Source organism: Zeugodacus cucurbitae, chromosome 5, assembly GCF_028554725.1.
Source record: "Zeugodacus cucurbitae isolate PBARC_wt_2022May chromosome 5, idZeuCucr1.2, whole genome shotgun sequence".
Taxonomy (NCBI): domain Eukaryota; kingdom Metazoa; phylum Arthropoda; class Insecta; order Diptera; family Tephritidae; genus Zeugodacus; species Zeugodacus cucurbitae.
The window spans coordinates 67,343,902-67,365,129 of NC_071670.1; the positions used below are offsets into that span (position 1 = coordinate 67,343,902).

The window sequence follows — 21,228 nt, forward strand, 5'->3', positions numbered from 1 at the left end:
TCAAATAACAGTAAAATACGTTAAATATTTGTATGCATATAATTTGCGTTAAATATAGCTTATAATTTACATGTGTTATACATATATGTATGTATGTATGTAATTTGTAATTTTTTCCTTCTTTTTTTTTGTTAAAATTAAACCAACTAAAATAAATATTGTGTCTACGTACGTTTAGCAACTGTCAACAGTTTAGTTCTTTTATAATGTTTTTGTTAATGTGCTGCTTAATTCTTTCTTTTGTTTTATTTTTTTTTTAATAAGCTTTTGAGGATTTATTCGTTTTTAAACTGTTTGTTCGGCCATTAAACACATACAAAATACAATTTAAAATAGCTTTCCGGCGACTTTGATTATTTTATGTGTTTGAATATTTTTTAAATTCTGTTCACTTTACCGCTTGTTTTTTTTTTCTTTGTTTTTGATAACTTAAAATATCCAAGGGCATATTATTTAGTTTATGACTTCAATAAAAATAAATACATAAATAAATTCATTTTTATAATTTTATACGCTTACTATGGCGAATATTGCCGAAAAATCTGTTAGGGAGTGTTAGCCGCGTTTTAATTTTTTTTAACAATCAATAATGTTGCGTATACAATGTCATAAATATTACAAGTAATACAAGAAAAATTAAAATAAAATTGAATTTTAATCTTATAACTAAGATTTACAGCACTTTTAGGCGTGTTTATGCGCTAGTGTGGTGAGTATAGCAAAATTTTTTGTTGTTATTGACCATTATTATTCGTACAATCATACTTCGTTTTTTATTGTATACACTTTCTTTTAAATTATTATATTTTTTTAAATATATTTTAGGTATTTCTTATTAATATTATTTTGCTATATATTGTGCTATATAGCAAATAGTAAATACTACTTAACAATCATTTGTTGTTGTTTGTGTCATCATTTATTTTTGGCAAATACAAGTATTCGTTTACCAGTTCACCGTATTAACATTTTTGCATATTGAAAAACATTGAAAACATCTTCTGTATTATTTTCAGCCAATTATAATTAAGCAACTACATTTATGTAATTTAGTTATTGTTTACAAAAATACAATTTTGGTAATTAGTTGTAGGTAAATCGTCATTTTATTTACTTAAAAGTGTTAGCGGTATCTTTTTTTTTTGTATATACCACGATTGAAAGTTTTCCGCTGCGCTCTAGAATATCAATATGATAATTTTGTTGTATACACTTTGAATATACTGCATTCTTGAAATATTTGAAGCGGTTTTTGTAACTGTTTGCTTTTGTTTTTATAACTTACATGCTAAATTATAAATTATAATAATTAAAAATTGGGTTGAACTTTGTATATCCTTAAATATACGAACTAAAAAAGTATTATATGAACTTATATGCTATGTGCTTTTAATGAATCCAGGCGTAAAAATAGTTTAAATTGTATTGAAGGTCAAGTAAAAGTTTTACCGTTATTCAAATTGTTTTTAACAAACAAGACATTTTGTTATATATTTTTAGAGAAAATTTACCAGTATAATGTTGAACTGCATTGTGACTCTGCATGTTTAAATGTATGTAAATGAAGGTATGACAGCATAAGTATATACATATTTTTGTATGTAAGTAAATATGTGGTTTGTTCAATTTTTAACAACATGGCAAATTTGAATTTAAAGCTTTTTTATACAAATTATAAAGGAAATTGTCGGTATTTTCAAAATTTGAAAAATGTGTGTGAAACTATTTAATTTGAGCCAACTTTCAAAATCTTTAAAATAATTGACTGTCTACGTCAATTTTATGAGTTATAAAGAGTTATGCAGAACTCTGAAATGGTTACTTAAATTATAAGAGTCATAACCTCAAATGTCATATACAATTTTACTGCTAATTGGGTTGCTGCCGGGAAGCGTCACTAAACTTTTGCCAGTGTCACATTTTAAAGCTAACAATTTTGCTGAAGTCTTTCAAATACGAGTACATTCGGTTGAAAATTACATTTATATAAAATATAAAAATTCTGATTTTAAATAGTTAATTTATACAGAATTATGAATGAAATTAGTATGATCAATAATATATTGGAAGCTTATTTTTAGTGAAAATAAAAAAATGCGGAAAACAGAACTATTTTACAATGCATAACGAGATATACGCATTTTGAACTTTTTTTTAGCGGCGATAAGACTAAATACATTTAATTTTTGAATAAAAATTAATTAAAAAAAAATTTTTTTGCAAAGCTAATTTGTGGTGGATTATGTGTTGGGGACTGCCTATTTGAAATGGCATAATTTATAATACTACTAATATGTACATATGTGACTGCAAATACTTCACAGTGATCACAATTTCAGCATAGAACATACACATATATAAATATAGTTGCTATTTTGGAGTTAATGCTAATCTATAAATTTGTATGTGGTACACCAAACTAAGCGACAGTTAAAATCAACAACTATAACGACTTTAGCACACCTCTCACTGCTTACTGTGCTTTACATGTGCTTTACTATGTATGTATGTATATTATTTTGAAAAAAAAAAAAAAAAAAAATATTAGAAATTTAAATTGAAAATAATGTTTACATAAATGATGGCGCCTCCATTGCTGATACGCGTTTCATGCATGTGCGTGTAGAAATCATTGCAAAACATACATTTGATCTTTGTTAAATAATATAAACAGTTACGTTGTATGTTATGTGTTTTGTCTCTACAACAACATGTTAGCTAATTACAAATTATCTTTTCACTTTCAATATTAGAACGAAGACTTTCGTGCCACTTATATTTTAATTATTTCACTGACAACAGTGTTCATATTCAATAGTTAGCGAAATGTAAGTATGTATGCTTATTGGATTTCAGTAATATGCGCTTTCAAAATATTTCTACGATTTGTTTGTGTAGCTCTAATTCGCTACACAGCTATAGAAATTTTTGACAAAAGTTATTTGCATAAAGCAGCTTGCATGTCGGTTGTTTTTGTTTCTTTTGAAATTGTCAATCAGCTTAATCATGTTTCAAAACAATGCGTTGTCCCTTGTTGCGCTTGCCGTCATTTCCACCACCGTCTCTGTTGCTGCCGCCGCCGCTGTCATACATTTGACGCCTGGTTTCCAGGCGATCAAATATACCTTTCCGCGAATTATTACTGCTGCTGCTGCGCGATGATCCCCCACCAGTGCGTCGATTGCGACTGCCTTCGGATGAGTGCAAATCGCTTTCCTTACGGCCACCACCTCCTGAATTACTTGAACTTGTTGTAGACGATTTGAGTACCACACGGCGGTTACTTGAACTGAACGGTGCCGACGATGCTGATGATCTTTGCGATGTCGTATTGTTACTGCTACGACTGGATTTCATATTTGCCTTAGACGTTGGTGGTGGAGCTATTGGCTCAGGTGTTGGTGTACGTGAGACCGCCGGTTGTGGTGGGGATGGTGTTGGCGTGGCCAACAGGCGATCCTCCATTTCTAGCATTAATTCATCTTCATCGTAGTCAAGCTCTACCTCATCTTCACTCGGCGAGGACATACGTCGTGTTTGTTGTTTCAATAATGCCGTCGGTGGTGGCGTTGGCGTGTGGGTCTCTTTCTTTTGAACTGGTTTTATTATGGCTGTATTGCTGTTGGCAACACCACTGCTGCTGGTGACATTCGTTATGTGTTCACTCAAATTACGTTTTGCTTCGGGCAAAATTTTCGCCGTTGGAATTTGTTTGCGCTGATTTTGCGCCTGCGGCGTCTGTTGTGACTTTTGACGAGGAAAATCGTCATCAGCATATTGTGGCTGCTGCTGTTGCCGTTTCTTTAACGATATTATTTTGCGTTCGGTTACCACAATCGGTTTAAGTTTCTGCGCCTGCGTTTCACTGACACTGTTCGAAGCATTGCTACCGTTATTCGCACTATTATTATTAGACTGATTGGGACGCTGATCCTATAATAAGGTTAGGGTTTGGAAACATATAGACGTATTTTTATCGAATTGAAGCAGTTTGATTTGTGAAGTGAAAAGTTCTTAGAAATATAAAAGCGGATATGATATATGTATACTACTACAAAATATGAAAATATTACTGAAAAATATTTAAGATATTCAAATAAAAAAAAAAAAACGCGAAAACGCTTTTAGTTTTTCGATAAAACAGCAAAAAAGATAATCTAATAAAAACCACTAACTTCTAATATCTCTGATACCATATCTTCTAAATTCGAATATTTATATCTCTTTCCAGAGGCGACTAGCTATAAAATGTATAATAATGTATAACAAAACTAACCTCATATTGTTTTTCCTCTGCAGCACGCCTTCTCTTTAATTCCTTGTCCTTGAGTATTTTCTCACGCAATGCTTTCTGTTTCTCTATTTCCAGCCTATAAACACGCGTCTCTTCGTCCTCTTCAACCTATAAATTGAATTATAATTAGTTAACAGTCAAGTATTCACGCTGATATCAAACATACATCTGGGCGATCGCGATCACCGCCACGTCGAAAGCCTCCGCCCGCACGTGGTAAAGGCGATAAACTGCGTCTACGTTTGACATATGTGCCACCACCTCCTCTTTTATCATAGTCACGATCGCGACTATTTCCACGACGAAAACGATTTCCTCTGGGTCCCATGTTACCATTTCCGCTTCCTACGCCACCGCGTTCTCGTTCGACTGGACCACGTTCTCTTTCACGATCACGGTCTCTTTCACGATCTAAACGATCTCGCTCACGATCACGGTCACGATCACGTTCCCTCTCTCGATCGCGTTCACGTTCTCTGTCGAAGTGTGAACCGGCCCCGCCGGTACCTCCACTACCTCCGCCTCCTCTTTTATTTGGCGGTGTAAAGCTGCGTTCGCGTGAATGTGTTCGAGAACGGCTACGACTGCGACTCCGTCTAACAGCGAGTGGTGAACGCTCATGCCTACGCTTCTCGATATGCTCTCTATTTTTATTGATGAATTCCTCCTGTTGGCGCAGCAGCTCGTCGTCACTTTGCAAGTGTGAGACATGACTGCTAATTGTTGACATAAATTGTGTTTCTTTTATAAACTTATTTGTGGCCGCTTGTACGCCACCCTTGAAATTTGGATTAATAAGCACTTTACTCGGGCGTAATGCTGTTGATGCTATGGGACCACAATTGTTATTTGCCGATACTTGAGACGCCTGCACACTGCTACTTGGATGCACACCACTTTGTGGCAACTGTAATGGAGCTGGGGGAGGCTGCAGTGGTTGTTGCTGTTGGGGAGGTCTAATGTTCGGGTTATTCATAAAGTTTGGCCCTAAGCCTGGTGGCGGTAAATTTGATAATGGTGGACGTGGCAAACGCATGTTCGGGCGCATGCCCATAGGTCCAGGTGTTGGTCCTATTCCTGGATTGTTGCCACCTTGCATTGGTCCGCCAGCGAGTTCCGGTCGGTACATGGCACGAGATGGATGTGCCATATGACCGAAGTTCTGACTGAAGGGTACCCCATTGCCATTATAATCTTGTGGATACATATTTGATGGATTAGGATGCCTAAAATTCATAGGCCCACCTGGACGAAATCCGGGGAATGGATGTCGTGGACGATGGGAAAGTGAGGGGTTCATGGGATCGTGTTGGTGGAGAGGAATTTGTGCATTAGGGTTTGTTGGTTGTGGTCCCATTGCTCCGGGATTTGTAGATGGCGGACCGTGTGCTGTGTTGTGTGGTGCGTAAGGTAGGGGCGGTTGTTGTAGTGGGAATTGACCTGGAATGAGGGCGGAAGGTGTGTGGGTTAGCGTTGTTGTAATGATACTTGTTCTCGCCGCGGGTAGCCCGTGCGTTGTCAATAGAAAATTACCGTGTGATGGCGGATAGCGGAGGAGTGGTCTCTGACCGTGGTAAGAGCCGCGTAGTGAATGGGGTCGCAGCAGTGGATTTCCTCCACGTTTATTATGTACGAATCGGGAGTGATGTTTTTCTAAAAATATAGTGAAGATATAATTAAAATTTTTTTAATCATTAATTACATATATTTTGTTGAATTTTTGTTTACCTGCTGATTCATTGATTCCTGTATCAAAATCACGTTCATTTGTTGTTTTTATATTTGTACGTGTTTCACGTTCTTCTTCCATATCCTCTCTGGGATCGGAAAAATCACTGGCACTTAGCGGGGCCAAACCCAAGCTCTCTTGCGAGCTTTGTATGAAGGAGGAATCAGTCATATTACCGGTGCTGCAGCTAATGACCGAAGAATGATCTACTTCAACTTCCTTACTGCTACTTGAAGTCACTTCATCGATATTGGTTGTGTTTGCCGATGAAGTCTGTGTCTGTGTTGACACTGGGGCTACCGCTTGTGTTGATTCTCTTTGAGGTTGAGATTTTGTGGGCTCTTTAAATTCTGCATTTGCTGGTGCTGAATTTTCACTAGTGGACACATCATCGGTTGTATCACCATGTTTCAAACTATTCGCAACCGAATGCGTTGCCGCAGTTGAAGTCACTTCCGTTGCATCGGCGGTGACTTGCTTCTCTGTGTCCTTGTTCGATTTTGCAGAATTTATACCTCCAACTGCGGCAATTGATTGAGCAGCACCAGCGTTGTTAGCCCCATTTTCACCTTTTTCTTGTATACGTTCTTTAACCCATTGCTCAGCCTCTGCCTTTATTTGTTGTTTAACTTCTTTTGTTACATCTTTTTCTAATTCTTCACAATGAAGAAATTAAAAATTCAATATTTTCATCAACGTGAATACATAAAAATATCTTGTAAAAAGTGACTTACCATCATCTGATAATAGTAGTTCATCCTCATCAGCCCCGTAAAGTGCTTGATCATCAATATCATCGCCCAATTCGTAATTCAATAAATCGTCGCTGGAAAAATTACAAAATAAATTTTTTTCATGAAAATTTCAACAGCTGCCATTTCAATGTGGCGAAAATCAACCCCCAACAATGAATAAATTTCAAATGATATTTTCGCATATTTACTGCAACTATCACAATATATTTCATTTTAATCACACACTATATTGTTTATATTATTGATTTTGCATTAAATATTTGTTAAATATTTCGATTTGTAGTAAATATTTACAAAATAATTCACTGAAAATTCACTTACTTCAGATTCAAGTCAGACATTTTGATAATTGAACACACAACCACGCATACACACACTTGTCCTTACTTTCTGAACACTGACAACTGGTATAGTGTTGCAACTTCTGACTTTTCGTTGACGTTTCGTAAGCAAACGTAATGTGTAAAAGAGACAACACTTTATTTAAAATTGTTGTTGTTTACTTTGCTTTACCGTGTGTAGGGTTCACAGGTTTACGTTATAGCATATGAGTGCATTATATTTATCGATTAGCTATCGATAAATCCATGCAAATGATTTTAAGAAATTGTTTAATATTATATTTAATTACCATTATTGGAATGTTTTGTAGTCAATAAAGAAATAATCAATTACGTAATTTTGTAAATGTTAAAAATGGGAAGAGAATATAATATAAACTCCAGAAAATCGTATATCTTTTGAGGTCCTCCTCCTGATAAGAAAGGTAGCTACGCACAGGTCTACCGTTGACAGACCAAAGTTTTTCATTGCAGTTTAGATTAGACTCTTATGGAAAAATATTCCAAAATATTTTAGGAAAACAGTGCCTTAATAAATTTTTTTTTTTTGAAAGTTTTTATACACCATCGGTCATACCCCATTTTAGGGGTACTCCTCACATATATGCAAAAGTATTAAACAAATAATAAAACACTTTTGTTTTGTTGTTTTTTAATTTTATATTTTTTATTTATTTATGTTTATTTTTACTGTTATAATGTATCAACCAGTGTAATTTACTTAAACTTATATACAATTAAAACTTCAATTTCAACGAATTGAAACAATTGCAAACGCCTACATGCATACATACAGACATACACACAGGCATGTGCGGTATGCAGCATGTAGAATTAATAAATTTTAGATGCATTTAAAATACATTAGTTCATATGATTTTGATATAGTACACATATATTGAAATTAATAACGGAGTTTTTGTTTGTTTAATGCTACACTTATTATGTAATGCGAAACAAAGTTAAATAACATGAAAATATTTGTAAAATTAAAGAAAAATTCAATAATTAGCATTTGTTTGCTTGCATACAAATCAAAATGTTCTTATACATATATTTATTGAATTTTTAATTCCATTTCTCTTTAAATTTACTTTGCATTAACAATTAAATATATAGTTTATTACATAAGCAAACAAACATAGTTGCTGTTATACTTATAAAACTATTTATTTGTGATTTGTGAAAAAACGTGGAAGTTTTTTAAATAAAAAAATCAATACAAATTATATACATACATTCCTTTCTTTTAGCTATAATATTACAGTGTTGTCCATATTTTTGGGTATGTTTGTAGTGAAAATTGCATAGGTCATACAACGCTTGGTAATGGTGTTTGTGAAAGAACGCCACAATGCTTTATAATTATAAATAATTAATTTATATATGATTTTAGTGGACACAATATGCAGTTTATATGTTTGGGATTACACAAGAGATTTTTTAATTTCTTAATTTTTTTCACTAAAAATACATACATATTAAGGGTATAGTATAGATACATAGTTAGATTGTAGATAACTGATCAATCTAGAATTTATAATTTATTTTATTTAGGTTTTTGTTTTTAATGTTAGTACAATAAAATAGTTGACATGCCTTTGGATAAAATTCCGCGGCACAAAGCACCAATTTGCAACGCTTGCAGGAAATGTGATTATGTTTTGGATTTTCATATCTATGATTTTCAATAGACAGTAGTACAAAAGCATATTTTTATATATTTTTTATATATAATATGTGTATGTACGTTATATATACTAACTAGCAGTATTTTTTTTATGTGTAAGCCCTATATATGGTGCTGGACATTAAAGTTGTAAAATTAAAAAAATAAAAAATTAAATAAAAAAAATAAAATATTCTTCTCAAAAGATTTTTCTCTTTCTTTTTGACATTAAATTTGCAATAATAAAAAAAAACAAAAAAAAATTGTTTCTTTTTGAAATTAAAAAATAAACAACACAAAAATATTTAAAGACTTTTAAAGAATAAAAAAAAAAATAATAATAATTACAATCGAATTCTTACTACATACGCTGTTATGACGTAGTTACTTATTGATTTTTTTTTTTAATTTATTTCACTAAGCATATTTACAAAAAAATAATTCTTTACTGCTTTGTTGCCTTTACTTACATTTTAAGTAAAAAGTAAATAATTTTTCAGCAACTTCACTTACAAAGCTTATTTAAAAATATAACTGCACATACTGTTATATGTATATAGTATATATAGTAAGTACTACCTTGATTTTCAATTGCGCGCGATTGCGATTTTACAAAAATATTTACCATTACTAATAATTCACTTATTAATTGCTTTGTCATTCTCTATATTTGGTTTGTAAAAACTGCTAGAAAACTATTTTTTTTGTATCTATTTTATTTAAAATCTATGCATTTATATATGTATGTATGCCCACTACTGGCTTTAAAATCGCACTCACTATGCTGCATATATGTATATCGTATGTAAAGTGGATTAAGAGTCTTAAACTTTATGTGACTACAATTTAAAAAAGCTTTTGTAAATTTTGAGTTGAGGTTAACATGATCCGGATTGTTTTCTTTACGTTACGTTACACATTTTGGAGTTTCTTAGTTCACTATTTATTATTATTTTCTATTATTATTTTATTTTGTTTTTAGTATAAGTAATTGATATTTAATATATGATTTAGAATTTGAATGGATGAGTGTTGTTGTATGCAGTTATTATGCTTTATTATTAATAGTTTTTATTTTTATTCATATTATTGTTATTTATTTTATTTTATTAATCTCATTTTCGTTCAGAAAAAATGCTTATTTGTGATATATATTTTTGTTTTATGCCATTGTATGTATATTGGCGAGTATTTTTACGGTTTAAAATTTAAAGTATCCAATATTATTGTTCTACGCGTGCACTTTTGTAGTATTTACAACAAAAAAATATGTGTTATACATTTGAGGGGGACTAAAGAAACTAAAAAATTATAATAAAAAAATATTAAAAATATTAAAAAAAAAAAATAAAAATAAAATAAATACAATTAAATAACAAAAAAATAAAAATAATATAATAAATTAAAAAAAAATAACAAAAAAAAAAATAAAAATAATATAACAAATTAAAAAAAAAAAATAACAAAATGTAAAATAAAATAAAAAATAATATAAAAAAATAAATAACAAAAAATATATAACAAAATATAAATAAAAAATAAAATAAAAATTATTTGATATAAGAATATGTACATCTGTATATATTGTATTTACTATTATATCTTTGTACAATAAATAAAAATAAATTTAAAAAATATATATTTTAATTAATTTGACAGCCTCTATTTTTTGCTATTACATAATAAAAAAATTGATACAATGATTGCGCGTAGAACAACTTTAAAAAACTTCATTTTTATAATTATTAAATATTATTGCCAGTTTTAAGCTCCTGGAAAACTATTAATTACAAGCTGGCAGATCTCGTTGGTTTATGCTAATTGTGACTGGTAAAGTTAAAGAAAATACTGTGTTGAATATGTGTTTGTAAATTTTTTTTTGGTATACATACATATATATATTTATATTTTAGGCATTTGTGACACTTTTATTTTTTATATATTTTTTATATTTCATATTAGTTGTATACAAACAACAATATGTATATGGTATGTACAAATAGACGACAGGCTTTAACAAAAAGTCATTTCCATTAATTTAGCTTATTTATAAATAAATTGCATTTAACTTTCATTGCTATTATAAGCGTACTGCATTACAAAGGAGTGCTCTACAGAATCATATTTATCAGCTATGCGCAGGGAAGCTGGGCCTACAACAGACCCGCATAGATAAGTACACATTGGCGTGTACACATTGCTAAATAACACATAGAAGTACGCTAAGCGTGCCAACTACAAAAACAAGAGCGGAAATTATTTAAAAAAAAAAAACAGTTATTGCTGCTGGCAACTTCACTAAAATCGAAATCGAAAATCAAAAATAAAAATCGAAATATTTCACACTTTTCGCCAAACACTACTTTTTCGGTACAGTTAATTAATGTCATATAAAAACAATTAGTTTCGTATAAAAATTATAACTAAATGATTACTTTTCACTTTTAAATTTCACACACTACGGCTTAAAAAAACTAACGACAGACATACTCGCACATGGTTACTTTTTAAGGGGAGCATGTTTGGTTATTTACGGAGCCTTCCTTCAACCAACTCTCCACCAAACACCTCTTACACTTGTCTTTTTCGTTGCTGCAACATTATGGCCCTCTGCTGTATGCGCAGTCTGGCGGGCACTTGCATCCTGTGTTAGTAGAGTTCGGTGTGTTGTCGTGTCGGTGCAGGGATTTTGGACAAACCGCGATCACGACGCGGCGACACAATTACCGAGGCCAACTCGCGCGATTGAGTGCTTTCTGTAGAAGAGGCGGCTGAACTGCGTTTCGAGAGGTTCTTTGTGGGAGGCGAACAGCTGTTCGAGCGCTCCAGATTACCATTACTATGCACCCAGGCGGATGTGAAGTCCTCGTAGACGGGCTTCTTATTGTTACTGCTGCCACCAGCTGGTGTTCTTGTGGCGCCATTCGGTCCATTGCTGTTGGTGGAGTAGCGTGAGAGTAATACTTTCATTTTTTCCAAAATTTGTGCATCATTTTTGGCGCTGCTAGCCGCCTCGAGCAGTTGTTGCGCCAATGGCGATGTGTTGTAGTTCTTTACCGGCGATGTGGTGAGTGAGGCGGTGCAACCGCGTACGCGTCGCCCATTGCTGTCGTAAAGTATCTGTGAGGAGCGTGTACGTGTGTTGCGCTCGAAGGCATTGCCAGTGCCGGGTGTGTTGACACCGTTATGGGCGGTGAATGTGTCGGCATTGAGAGTTGGTCGCTTCTTGCCAGCTGCGGCGCGTCCACTCCAAGTGTTGGTGACCTCACGCACGGGTGGCGTTGCTGATTTGCGCGTTACTGCTGCGGCGGACACATTGTCACTGTTCCTATTGATTTCGCTGGCCGGACGACGTACCGAACGATAAACGGGTTGTTTGCGGTTGAATACGGGCAAGCCGGTGCGCGTTGAGAGGTCCTGCATGCTGGCGCTGCTGCAATTGCTGTTATCCAGACTGCGTCGGCGCTGTGCTACTGGCGAGCGTGGTATTTTACTACTTTTGCCTGCATTATCTTTTGGTTCCTTACTCGTTACGCTATTACTGCTGTCAGTAACATCCTCGCCGCCGAAAATTTTAGTAGCAAATCCTGTTTTGCGCAAACCGGTGGCATTTGCCACATCGACTGTGATCTCATCGTCGGTGATAAAGATGCCCGATCGCTCGAAATTATCTGCCAGATTCATTGGTGTAGAATTTTGTGTTGGTGTGGTTAGCACAGCGGGTAGTGACTGTGGTCCAGCATCTAAGTTTAGCTCCAACGGTGTGCTGTTAAAATCTGAGCCCAATATATCGGCTGCTTTGTTAGATATGGTCAGATCATCGACTGGAGAGAGCTGTGAATCACTGGATGTCTGATCAAGACGCGCTGTAAGAAAATAAATAAAGAAAATTATACTCAAGTTAAGCACGTATAACGTGTTGTGCGTTACACCTACCATTACTTTCAGCGTCTTCTACCGAAGCCTGACTATGCAGTGACTCGCGCTTTTGGGCATTCGATTGTATCACGCCCAGACTACGATAGCCCTCATCGCTGATTTCGCTACCATTGTCGCTGATATTTTCGAATTTGTTATTCGTGCCATTTGTGTTGCCATCGGTGTTGCCAGTTCCCGCTTGTGTAGTGCCATTCTCAGTGTGTCCAGCCGTGTAGTTTAGTGCATCAAATTGTATATGATGGCCTACGGTTTCACTGCAAATTGGCAAGGATTTCGGACCACTACCGTTACTCGAGTCTAACGAAGTCTGCTTCTTACGCATATCAATCAGTCGACGTGGACTTGGTGACATGGAGCGACGTGCTAAATTTGGTGAAGGCAATAGTGATGCAGTGCCATTCATGCCATTTGCTGTTAGTAATTTGTCTCCAGCAGCGCCATCTGTCGCATTGGAAGTATTGTGATGATTAAGAAATTTGCGTTGTGGTGTGGGACTACGACTGGTTTGCTTATTATTATTGCCAAAATTCGGTGACAAATTGTACGAGTTGTTGTTGGAAATGGGTGATGATGTTACGGCTGCATTGCCGGCGGCAGACTGATTGTTGAAGTTGGAAATTATTTTACGTGTAGACGGCGGTGAACTGGTTAATGAAAAATAAAAATGAAATACAGATGAAACAGTTACTTACGAAAGTCAGTTATTATAATATTATTTGCATTAATCTATAATTTTTTTTGGAATATGGCGGTATTAGGTTAGATTAGGACAAGGGGTAGATCTCCGCAACTGCAGAGAGTCTCCCTTAGACAGATTTGATTGTACTTTTTGACACCCGGATACTCCTGACGGATCACTAAGATCCTTATGAATCGACAAAGCGCTTGGACTCTATTATAAAGTTTTACTGCACAGGTGCTGGTTGTTGTTCAGCGTTTGGCGAGCTCACTCGAAGTCAGTGTGTCCAGCGCTCTATCGCAAGTGGACAAATGCGGTATTCGATGATTTAAATTTTTGACAATAATGTTTAGATTGTGGCTTGTATCTTTTACATTTATTATTAGAAAGAAACATTTTTGGTCAGAAATTCATTCAAAAAACTAGCTGAAAGATCTGTTAATCAGAGGATGTTTTTAGCTAAACGTTAGCATTTCCCAATAGTTGTCATGAGCTTCACCTAATTTCGAAAAAAATTCAAGTTTTCGTTCGGAAAGAATAAAATTATTCATTATTTTTGTTACAATAACATTACGAATTCTGTCATTTCTTGTTTAGGAAAGTGCTAAGTGCGCCTACCTCATCAGTGCAATAATCAACTTGACACATTCCAGCGCAATCATCGAGCAGTTGTCAATGCAAATTACGATTATTACATGTAGAATTTATACGTTTATAACAATAAAAAATCTAATGCATATAGAACAGAACATTTCAACCACATTCATTGCTGTCAATACAAGTGCTGAGCTCAACTCGAAAGCACCTCCGCGTATTACATAATGCTAGAAACAGTATAGTTTAGTATAGCGAAAAGCGGCAGCTGTCAAATTTATAAATTTAAAAGTCACATATTTTTATAGTGACAAATGTTTAGAAGGCAGCAATTGAGCGGAATTGCAATTAGCGGGTGTCGCCAACTTAAATATATTTCCTACTTATGCACTATACTATACGGTGACCAGGGGGGTGGTTTTGGTGTTAAAACACCCCCTAAACTCAGAGAAAAATATATGTTTGTTGATATGGGTTTGGAATGAGGTTATTGATAAAAAAATCACATCAAATTATAAGCAATTATAATAAGTTACAAGATTTTGGTTGTTATTCATATAATTCGAACTTTCTCTACATTTGTACAAGCAGTATCGCTGAAGCTCAGTGATTAATTGAGGCTTACACGGGATCTCACATTCCATGTTATGTTTTCCTTGGTTTTTGAAAGAATTCTTCTAGTATTTCATCAACTGACAGATCAATATCCCTATGAATATTCATTGATGCTAGACCATTAAGCCTATCTTGACCTGTCGTATTTCGTAAATAGGTTTTAATTCTCTTTAAACTTGAAAAACTTCTTTCCGGTGATGCTATTGAAACAGGCAATAACGCCAATATGCGTAAAAGCTTGAAAACATTCCCAAAATACGTTTTGTTCACTGTTTCTAAAGCTTCGAGAGCATTCCGAAAATGCTTGCCTGAAGTTCGCTGTTTCCACATTTTCACCTCCGCAAAAAAGTTTTGTTCTGAACAGTTGATCACCCTTTCATAATAAGAAAATATTTCTCGAGCTTTTTTAGCGTCAAATTAGTACTTTAGGAAAAATACACAAAAAAAACTAAACGTGTCCTATAATAACTGAATTTTCGCGAGGGAACTGCTGTATTAAAAATACGTTGAGTAATAAAACTTTTCGAAAAATCCTCCCCAAAAATTTTTTCTGGATCCGCCACTGACGGTGATAATGTGTCGAGGCAGTGTTGTTATGAAGTAGGAATTTTGTAAAAAAAGTTCACTCTGAACAAAATATATTTTAATTTTAAGAAAAGCAATGTAAAATGTCTTTGAAGCTTTCGAATAAAAATATATTTAAATTATATTACTGAAACTTCATATACTTTGAATATAAGTCAACATATTGGAGGATAGATCGAAATCAATGTATATTCATATAAAAAATTACAACAAACAAATTTTTTTTATAAAAAAAATATTTTTTTTAAGTCACTGCCTCTTTTGCGCACGCCAGTGTATAAGCATATGTACATATGTATGCATAGACAAAAGAATAAAGCGCTTTCAATCCGCATTCGTAAAATGCATTGAAGAATAAATTCCGCAGTGCATTTGCATTAATTAATAAAAATGGCATTTTAATGTGCGATAGATACATATATGTATGTAGGAATATATTTCACTTTGCAAATAAGCCACTAATCAATATAAATTACAAGTAATCACAGAAATCAGAGTGTTTATTGCGGTAGTGTTGGCATATGGAAGGGGTGGCATATTATTTTATATGGACTTTATTCGTTCTACAAATGACATGATATACACACTGATAATTATTTTTTTTTTAATTTCACACACTTTGCCTTTATGCAATATAATTCCATCACTGTACTCACCGCTCATAGATGACTTGCGCTTTGTGCAATTCAATGCCGCCATTATTTTGATTGGTGGTGCGCGGCACTAGACGCGCTGCAACAGATGAACGATGTTGTGCTTTACAACGACAAGGATCATGCTTGTCCAGATAGTGAGCGAGTGTATCCCAACCGCCACCAACGCGTACCATAACGTGAGAGCGGAGGATCTAAATGAAAGAAGAAAGAAATAAATAAATATAACATCAAGATATAGTAGTTTTTTTGTATTTTTCTAGGGATCCCCGGGTACTATGTAAAACTATGGCTGTTAGTTTCATCTGTCTTTGAAATGAAGCATGCTTTATTAAGAAAAAAATTTCAAAAGCAAAATCTCTTTTTTTATATATCGAAAATCTTCTAACCAATTAAAGGCATTACTATATTTAACTTTTGTTTCATTTTGTTTAATGCTTTTGCTCATACTCATACAACACATACATTTCCGATTTTGGAGGTTTACAAAGTGTCTAGAAAGTCAATCGTGGAACAAGTAGTTTGTATTGAAATGGGTTTTATATTGTTTTTGTCTTGTAGGAGACGATTGTCTAACAACCTTACCAATAGCTTCTAGCTATTTTCCCGTCTCCGCGGAATCATTGGTAACTGCAAAGCGGACAAGCTTGCAAAAGAGGGTACCCTAGCAACATTGACGTCGGAATGGGAGCTGGTAGGAAGTCCATGGTTCACATGCTGGACATATAGACATCGCATGAGCTCGTTAAGCGCTGGACAACAACCAACACTTGTACAGCTGCGAGGTCCTTTTGGACCGCCGTGAAACGTATAAGGTACTTCGAACTGCTTTCTCTCAGCAAGTTTCATCTCGGCGCGATCATTTGTGTGCTTACTGGACATTGTCCGATAAGTTCACATGCGTGGAGACTACTAATCCTAAGTTCCCGAAGTTATTTGGAGGAAGGAGAGGTGGGGTCATCTAAGCATTTCCTCCTCCAAAGTCCAGCTTTTGCCAGACTGAGCTTGAAACCCCTTAGAAGGCTCAACTTCGGTGAACCTAGTGAATTGGCTTGAATTGACATTAGCCGACTCAAGAACCTTTGTGACAGATTTCAGGCATTTCATGAGAGTATTTTTGATCCTGTAGGAGTTTATTGGTATCAGAAAGGACAGTGCTCAAAACTGTCTAAGCGAGATCTTCCTGCATATGCAGACATCTGCCTACTAACCTAACCTAACTTAATCTTGTAGGGCCGGACTGAGCTCTAGATATGAGACTGAACATGTAAAAACAGTGCTCCAAGAAAAATAATCACCACCTAATGCTCCTAAAATTTCAAACTGAATGCTTTGTTTGTTGTATTTATAGCGTAAATGTTTAAAACTCTCAAGAATGTAAAGCTAACTGGCAAGTTGAGAGTATTAAGCATGGGTCACAATCAGAGATTTTAAACTAAACTGTTACTATTATTAATTGCAATGGTTTACTTACCCGCACAAAGATCAACACCTTCGTATCACCAATACGGTATTTACCCTCCGACACGCGTACCATTGGAAACTGTGATGGGCATGTGCATTTCTCGACCAAATCTCTGACCTGTAAGCGAAAGAACAATAAAAAAAACATTATAAATAAGGTATATAGGTGTAAAATTCAACGAAAGTAAAAGCTTAGATTATATGATTTTGATTAATTTGCGTGTTTCGCGACTACAATCGTACGGCAACCCGATGCGATCGCACGCTGCTAAAATTTCCAAAAACCAAAAATAAAAATTAAAAAATAAAACGAAATCCTCGTTAGGATAAAATGATTTTTCACAACGCATCAAACACGTAAGATCATTAATTTTGAGCAAATTACAATTTGCGGCATCTTAAATCCACCATAACAACCATTCATGCCAACCGTGGCATTCGTCGTCCATTTGTCTGCTGGCGCATCGCACAGTTATTAACTTAACAAATCTACTAACAAATTGCCATTTTCCACTGAGCTTCGCGAGAGGAGCGAAAAGCAATGAGTAGCAAACAAAAACAAACAAAAAATAAAGAAGCATTTCAAGAAGCGTGCAACATTTTGTGGCATAAAATGCCAAAACAGTTGCCACCGCTGAACTGTGATCATCAACAACAGCACAACCACAGCAGCAATAGCGGCGTCGTCGGCCAACATCAACGGCGCACAAATCCTATTAGCGATAATGAACTGATGGCGCATGCGACTACCTGACGGACAGACAATGCCAGCTTTTGCAGCAGTTCATCTTGCCAACAAACATCAGTAACAACAACACAGCAACGCTATATTTGCTCACTCATTGGCTTGCCGGCGTCCGCGGTGTTGGTTGCCCAGTAGTGGCGTGGTGCAGCGTTGAACCGTTGAACTGTTGAACTGGCGCTCAACATGGCTCGCAATGCTGCATGTTGCATGTTGACTGTGTGCGAATGTATGTATGGATGCTGCCGCTGCGCATAATTTCACGCGCCTCTGTTTGTTTAAACAAATAATCAGACAAATGGCTGTTCGTGATGCATTTTGCTGGAACAATGACAGCGGCGATTACAACAACTGCATGTAAGCATTAATAATACCAGCACCCAACATGTACGGCCTTTTGACCTTTCCTTCGTCTTCGTTTCGTAAATCCTTTGTGCACGCGCAATAATTACCACGCAGAGTCGCGCACAAATTGTGGTTGGGTGTTGCGTGGCTGAGTTGTCGCTTGAATGCCAATATCTTGTAAGAACTTAAAGTTCATACTATCGAGTCTCAATACTCAAACCTAAGGTGTAACGGAAGATAGGTCAGTAATCTTCAGACTAAATACGGAGATACTGCAGTTGATTCGGTGGAGGCATTAGTGAGCAAATGAGTATGAGTCCTGAACCATGAAGTCCATACCGAAACCACGACAAATATTTGTTTATGTTTTTTCTAATATGGTTTTAAACATTTCAGAACACCTCAAGAGCTCTTCTTCGATACCTTAATTTTTGTTAGGTGGCCTTTACTCTAAATCTCTTGTCAGCGCTATTTATCGTTATAAATGCTCAATAGTTTATAAATATGACGTCTACTAGTCTGTTAATTAATTCTAACTTTGCACTTCATAACCACGATCTACAGAGATATATTTTAGAGTATAGTGTTTATAGCATATTTATGTTTCGTTTAATCTATTATACACGATTTATTTCTTTAATGAAATCTCAAATCCTTTGATAAATAATCACGCGTATAAAACTCGGACCAAAAACACTTATTTTACTGAAAATATTTTTTACACATAACCTCCATTTTCATTCCACTATACCTTAACGGTTTGAAATTGCATGCATGCCTGGAAGCTAACAAACGGAATTGAACAATTTCGTCGGTCACTCTGCTAGTCAATGACAAAGTCCGAAAGGGATGATCATGCTCACGATACAATGAATACCAATTTGCTGAGTTTAATACAGAGAAAGATGATCGTCAGAAAAAAGAACGGTGTTTATCGACGAGATGTGTTCAAGAAATAATGGGAATTTATGATGCATTTTTCAGCTGCATTCATTGCTTACTTCATCTGCGGCAAGTAAGCCGCTAAGGTTATACGTATTTTTATGAGCGTCACACTGCGTTCTTGTTCGCGAAATCTTGCCCAAAAACAGTACTATAACGATGCCCCAGCCGCCATATTCGCCAGACACGACTCCGTGTGACTTTTTCTTATTTTCGAACATAAAGAGTATTTTAGAGAGGGCTGTCTTTTATGTAGCATACGAGAAAACACCGAAAGAGCCAAAGACTATCCCAAAAATCGAGTTTGGATAATATCGAATGTGGACTATTTTGAAGGTAACAATTCCCGTTATTTTTTGAACACACCTCGTATATCCCAATTGAGATTTGGGATTAACCAGGAGGCTAAAGAAGATTAAACAATTTTAATACCCGTAATATATTATATTAAAGACGGTATGATATAAGGACTAAGATCTAAGAGGAATGAAATTAAAATAGATAATATATAAATTTATAATGAGTTACTTTCGATTATATATCTTCTGAGCGTTTCTTGATTTATATGAGTTCAACCTAAGTAGAATTTTTCAAAAATAGTTGGAGAATGTTTCTTGTTTCTATAATAAGATTAAGACACTAAATTTTTTTCAAGAAATTTGTTTTTTTATTTTTTACGAAAAATCATTCTCTCAGAACACCATACGAAACACGCGCATACTATGTACAAACATATTTTGATGCAGTATAGTAAGCAGCAAGTGACTGTGCAGCACAAAATTGCTCGGTGTTGATAATCATTATACATGCAACATCATGTGGCATGCAACAAGCGATGAATGTAAATCTAAATGCTTCCCATAGATCACCAACAACGTCTGGAGTTGCAACAACCGACCAACCAAGCAACCAACCGTTAACCAACAAGTCAAACGCACAACAACGACAACAGTGGACAGTAAACAGTGGAAGACAGCAGATAGCAGACAGACAGACAGACGGACAGACGCACATTGGCGGAGAGAGAAGCTCACGTTACGTGTACGAGTGTGCTAGAGCTTGAGGATAGTACTCGTACATATTGGTTGCGGAAATCAATCACTTCGCACAAAATGTGCGAGTCTGGCAATTACTGTTGCCACCGATGCCTTTTGACGATAGTTGCCCACCAGAATTGATGATGCATGCCTTGCCATTGCTATTGTTTTTGGCTTCGCTGTGTTTATGTTGTTGCTGCTGCCGTGGCTAACCAGCCTAGCAGTCTGTGTGTGGTTGTTCTTGTTGTTGTTCAACTTCAGTTGCTAAGCATGTTGCACGGTGTTATTCGTTATTGTGTCGGCCTGCTGTTGACTTGCTGATTGGTGTTGTTGATGTTGCGCGTTAAGTGTGAGCTCTTGTTGTTTTTGTTGTTGGCGCTTGGTGGCGCTTCAACATTTTCACGCCCGTTTTGGTATTTTTCGGAATATTAAACGGATAAAAATGGAAAAGGCGAAACACAGACAACAACAACAACATCAGCGTCATCACACTGCTGATCATCGCTTGGCTTTCTTGTCAAGTTTTCCACAGCGAAGATTTTGTAATGCCGTGATCCTCTGACAGCGATTTAAACGGTTGCTGTCGTCGCTGCAGCTATTGTTTGTTGTTGTTATTGTCCAATTTGATGCAATAAGAGTAAAAGTGGTTAACAAAAGTGGCTTGGCATCGGCCGCTCCTGGCTCTGACCATTCTACCACTTTGCGGAATATTTTGACTGCGCGCCTGCGCATATTTTACTGCCGTTTGCGGGAGTTTTTATTCATGCGCTGCATACAATGTAGTATGCGCCTTGTTGGCTGCGCCGCTTGTTTATTGCGTTGCATGGCTCAAGTGTACTCGTATG

At 35.4% G+C, this 21,228-nt stretch overlaps 2 protein-coding genes across 6 annotated transcripts in view; both read right to left on the reverse strand.

Annotated features, from left to right (window-relative positions):
- Nucleotides 1-2,514: 2,514 nt before the first annotated feature.
- On the reverse strand, nucleotides 2,515-7,234 carry LOC105211790 (uncharacterized). Of its 2 annotated transcripts, XM_011183416.3 has the most exons (7): nucleotides 7,100-7,164; nucleotides 6,758-6,849; nucleotides 6,023-6,679; nucleotides 5,828-5,947; nucleotides 4,461-5,734; nucleotides 4,277-4,402; nucleotides 2,515-3,933 (listed from the first exon to the last, which is right to left on the reverse strand). In XM_011183416.3, exons 1-7 carry the CDS (start codon nucleotides 7,117-7,119, stop codon nucleotides 3,001-3,003), a joined length of 3,222 nt encoding a protein of 1,073 aa, XP_011181718.2. In that variant the 5' UTR covers nucleotides 7,120-7,164; the 3' UTR covers nucleotides 2,515-3,000. The 2 variants fall into 2 exon arrangements, with proteins under 2 accessions (XP_011181718.2, XP_011181717.2); XM_011183415.3 differs by having other exon boundaries at nucleotides 4,461-5,947; nucleotides 7,100-7,234.
- Nucleotides 7,235-9,612: 2,378 nt separating this feature from the next.
- Nucleotides 9,613-21,228, reverse strand: part of Gas2l1_1 (GAS2-like protein pickled eggs) — a 126,834-nt gene continuing 115,218 nt past the window's right edge. For all 4 annotated transcript variants that reach the window (XM_011183414.3, XM_029039960.2, XM_029039961.2 and 1 more), the window contains exons 7-10: nucleotides 17,328-17,435; nucleotides 15,857-16,047; nucleotides 12,725-13,371; nucleotides 9,613-12,654 (exon numbers count right to left, since the gene is read on the reverse strand). In XM_011183414.3, coding sequence (XP_011181716.2) covers nucleotides 11,438-12,654; nucleotides 12,725-13,371; nucleotides 15,857-16,047; nucleotides 17,328-17,435 — 2,163 coding nt within the window. In that variant the 3' untranslated portion in view covers nucleotides 9,613-11,437. The remainder of the gene's footprint in view (nucleotides 12,655-12,724; nucleotides 13,372-15,856; nucleotides 16,048-17,327; nucleotides 17,436-21,228) is intronic.